At 47.7% G+C, this 3,518-nt stretch overlaps 1 protein-coding gene across 1 annotated transcript; it reads right to left on the bottom strand.

The window, feature by feature from the left end:
- Positions 1–1,490: 1,490 nt before the first annotated feature.
- On the bottom strand, positions 1,491–3,308 carry EI90DRAFT_1871253 (uncharacterized protein). Its single transcript, XM_039052286.1, has 8 exons — positions 2,928–3,308; positions 2,715–2,863; positions 2,405–2,665; positions 2,326–2,334; positions 2,088–2,271; positions 1,898–2,018; positions 1,694–1,834; positions 1,491–1,636 (listed from the first exon to the last, which is right to left on the bottom strand). The coding sequence occupies exons 1-8, from the start codon at positions 3,125–3,127 to the stop codon at positions 1,529–1,531; spliced, it is 1,173 nt and encodes a 390-aa protein (XP_038913127.1). The 5' UTR covers positions 3,128–3,308; the 3' UTR covers positions 1,491–1,528.
- Between the last annotated feature and the right edge of the window lie 210 nt (positions 3,309–3,518).

Genomic DNA, 3,518 nt, shown 5'->3' with positions numbered 1-3,518 from the left:
TCAGTTGGCTAACCCTTGACCACATTAGGTCAGCTCCATTCAGCCCCTGCCATTTACAGGCCTGCTGCCTAGACTCCCTATATACATAACCTGTAGTTACGATACACCTTAGTGAAAATATCGACTAGAGTTGATCCCCCTCTTCTAAGTTCCCTCAGTCCATAAATTAGGGCATCAACGTGATACTGGGCACAGCACTCCTGGTAGAGTCGCTGAGGCCATAGCTGTAAGGAGTTGTAACCCCACCCCTAAAGTGGAAAGAGCAACTTAGCCTTTTCCTCCCACAACTGTTGCAAATACAACTTCATACAAGTTAGTTTTGTTGACAACCTGAGGAACTAGGCTAACCAGGGTTGGCACCTACACCAACCCCTTACAATAGCCCTCCGATCACAGGGATGTCTTCGCTCATCCTGAATCCAGCCTCTGACAGGTCTATGTCATCTGTTGCAACAGGAGTGAATGTTGATTTCTTGTAGATCAAGTGCCATGCAGCCCATAGGATCATTGCAGACCCTTTTAAGTCTTATATATTTACTAGTCTGGTAGAACCAGATCCAAACAGGGGGACGTCTCCAGTACAGAACAGCCATTGGTAAGTGAATGTTAATCTTTCCCATGACATGTTGTAATAGGTGCATCCAGGATACTTCTGTTGTCGTTTCTCCCAAGGGCATTTAAAGGCCCTGTCTCTTTAATGCTGACGGGCCGGCCACATTAATATTGTTTACCATCATCGACAAGCTAGACATTTTGGAACAAGTACGATGACTGGAGTGGGCTCAAAAGCCGCCACTACAATGTCATCGTTTCTGCAGTACAAATGTGACATGGAAAAAGCATGCAGTAAATGACCGTGATCAGAATAATAACACCCCCCCATACAAACCAACAACTGTATCCCTGGACTTGCCCCATTGAGCAGTGCCTCCCGATAGCACGGAACTAAAATGACTATTGAGAGTCATTCCGAAATGTCATGTTGCCTTGATACCGAGAGACTCTGCCACTGAGCACCCCTTTTTGGGGTTATGCCTTTGTCCGGCTCTGCCACACGCTTTGATTTGATGTTGACCCCACTTACAGTAACCAGACCTGGGCTCTTCTGGTGTACCGTGTTGTACATCATGTTGAAACATTCAGATGCACCCGCTCCCGCTTAGCCGGGTGGCACCTTTCTATTCTGGCCACTCCTTTGCGCCCCCCCTTGTCGCGTTGGGGATTGTGCTCCGACGCTTTTTGCCTCCCAACTTTGTCCTCATCCCTTTGTGTTATCACCTATAAATGTAACGACGTTACACACTGCGGACATCATCTAACATATAGACGATTGTCCGCAGATTCCTTTACATCACACGAACCCGGCGAACATTTACCACAACACAACACAAAGCTCCAGTCGTGTCACGCATCTCACCCCGAAACTATCAGTTCTTGCATTGCTGCGACATGATTTACAACTGGTGTGGTGCTACATTCATCTTCCCCCTCCCCCCAAGGTATTCGAGACGCCGTCACTGGGGGTCCTTCATAAAGCCGCGTATGCGGACTTTTCAAACTTGGGTAGGGTGGACACGAATGTAATGATATCTTGTGCAAGCTCGTTAGGGCACTCAAGGGCCGCAAAGTGTCCTCCCTCCAGTGAATAAAGCATTTCAGTTAGTCTGAAAAGGATGTTACGTGCCAGATTCACCTTTTGATGTTCCCGCACAAACACAAGCTTTGTATTGTAAGCTAGCCAACCTGCAGGGAAGGATAGAATCTCCTTAGGGAAGATGGAGTATCCGAGGGGCTTATTGATGGGGATATAGGGTGGGGGGTCATCGGCTGCCAACTGTTATTTAGGGGAGTGTCAGATAGGATTATCTTCCAATTGCAACAGATTCTTCAAACTGACAGCCCTGTATGGGTAGAGACTAGTCGAGGCGCTACTGGTTACCCAGTACAGCGTCACCATCGCAAGAATGGTATCCAACGTCGGAGTTGAATCGGTCCATGCTAAGACTTTTTCGCCAATCCTAGGGCACAATACTCCCCGATCAGCAGCCCCAAGTGGGGACGTCGGATGCGGTGATGAGAACACTTACCAAGCCAACAAAGCGATAGGATTGCTGCTCAATACTTGACCAACGGTACTGGGCCGAGTACCTTGCTGGATTCCATACCCGTAGCCTGTCTTCATGAATTCCTGGGTCTTTCTAACTCTCTCTTGATCTGCAGGTGAAAGAGGTGGTTTCGTTGGGGGTTCTCCCCTAGTGACGAACATGTTGACTGCGAAGCAGGATCAGTATCACGTCCCAATTGGCGAGAATGACCCAAACTCACTGTGAACAGCTAGTCACACATCAAGCGATATTGCATGAGTGAAAATGAAGTACTTATATGTATCACATGAAAGGGTTACCTCTACAATTCTGAGCTCTCGATCCAATGATGCGCGCAACATGAGAGCCGATATCTCCACCTTGAACAACGTAGTCCCGGAAGCCTAGTCCAGTCACCAATTTGTCTACAATTCTCGCCATTCCTGAAACGGTGAGGTTGACGTGCGGGGGTGGGCCAGACGTCCAGCCATAACCGGGTAGAGAAGGCGCAATGATATGGAATGACGGGTATTTCGATTGCTGAAGGATAGGAATGATGTCAAGGAATTCCATGATCGATCCTAAAGACCTGCTTTAATACCCAGCAACACACATAGCAGTGTTACTTGCCTGGCCATCCGTGCAACAAAACCAGGGGAACAGCATTTGCCTCGTGGGAGAAGACACCAATGAAATGGACGTGATAAATAGTTCCATCATCGTCCGTAACGTCGACCTTCCAGTTAGGAGAAGCATTTATGCGCTTCTCGTGAGCCCTCCTACGCCCGGGCGTGAGTGGTATGTCCATATTTGACATCCTGGAATGGGGGAGGATCATCTTACCAATCAAAGTTAGACAGCCAAGTTTCCCTCGCGTTCTTTGTCCACTCATCGGATATACCAAGTCCAGCCTCTGGATACGTGCCCTCGTACGTGATTGGAGCCAGACGTCCAAGTCTAATGAGCGTCTTCATGTCATCCAACACTTGCTCAGGCGTTTCGATCGTGAATGGTTGAGGTTGAAGAGGTCCTTTGAAAGCCATTTCGTTGGATAATTTCCGGCGTTCCAAGATGGCTATCAGCTATGGGGATCAGTTGGGGTTATATAGCTTCGATAGCACTGCTTGGGGTGTCCTGGGTAGTGCGTTCTGCTGTTTTCACGGACCAGCCTTACATTTGGTATTTCAACCGACTGCCATGGAACCCGAACCCCGACTTCGATTTCACAAGCTGTCGTCAGCGATGCGGAGTTGGCCTTCCACAGTGGAAATTAGAGTCGCATAAAAAACCATTTTAAAGATGGTAAAATACCTTCACTTTTACGATAATTCGAATAGTACTTTACCATTAAGACTATTTCCCATTACCATACTAACGAGGGTAAAAGACCTATTTTTTCGCAGTTTTCTACCATCTCAATGATGGTAAACGGTA

Source organism: Cantharellus anzutake, assembly GCF_015039405.1.
Source record: "Cantharellus anzutake strain C23 chromosome Unknown EI90scaffold_44, whole genome shotgun sequence".
NCBI classification, from domain to species: domain Eukaryota; kingdom Fungi; phylum Basidiomycota; class Agaricomycetes; order Cantharellales; family Hydnaceae; genus Cantharellus; species Cantharellus anzutake.
This window is presented reverse-complemented; position numbering and strand designations above follow the sequence as displayed.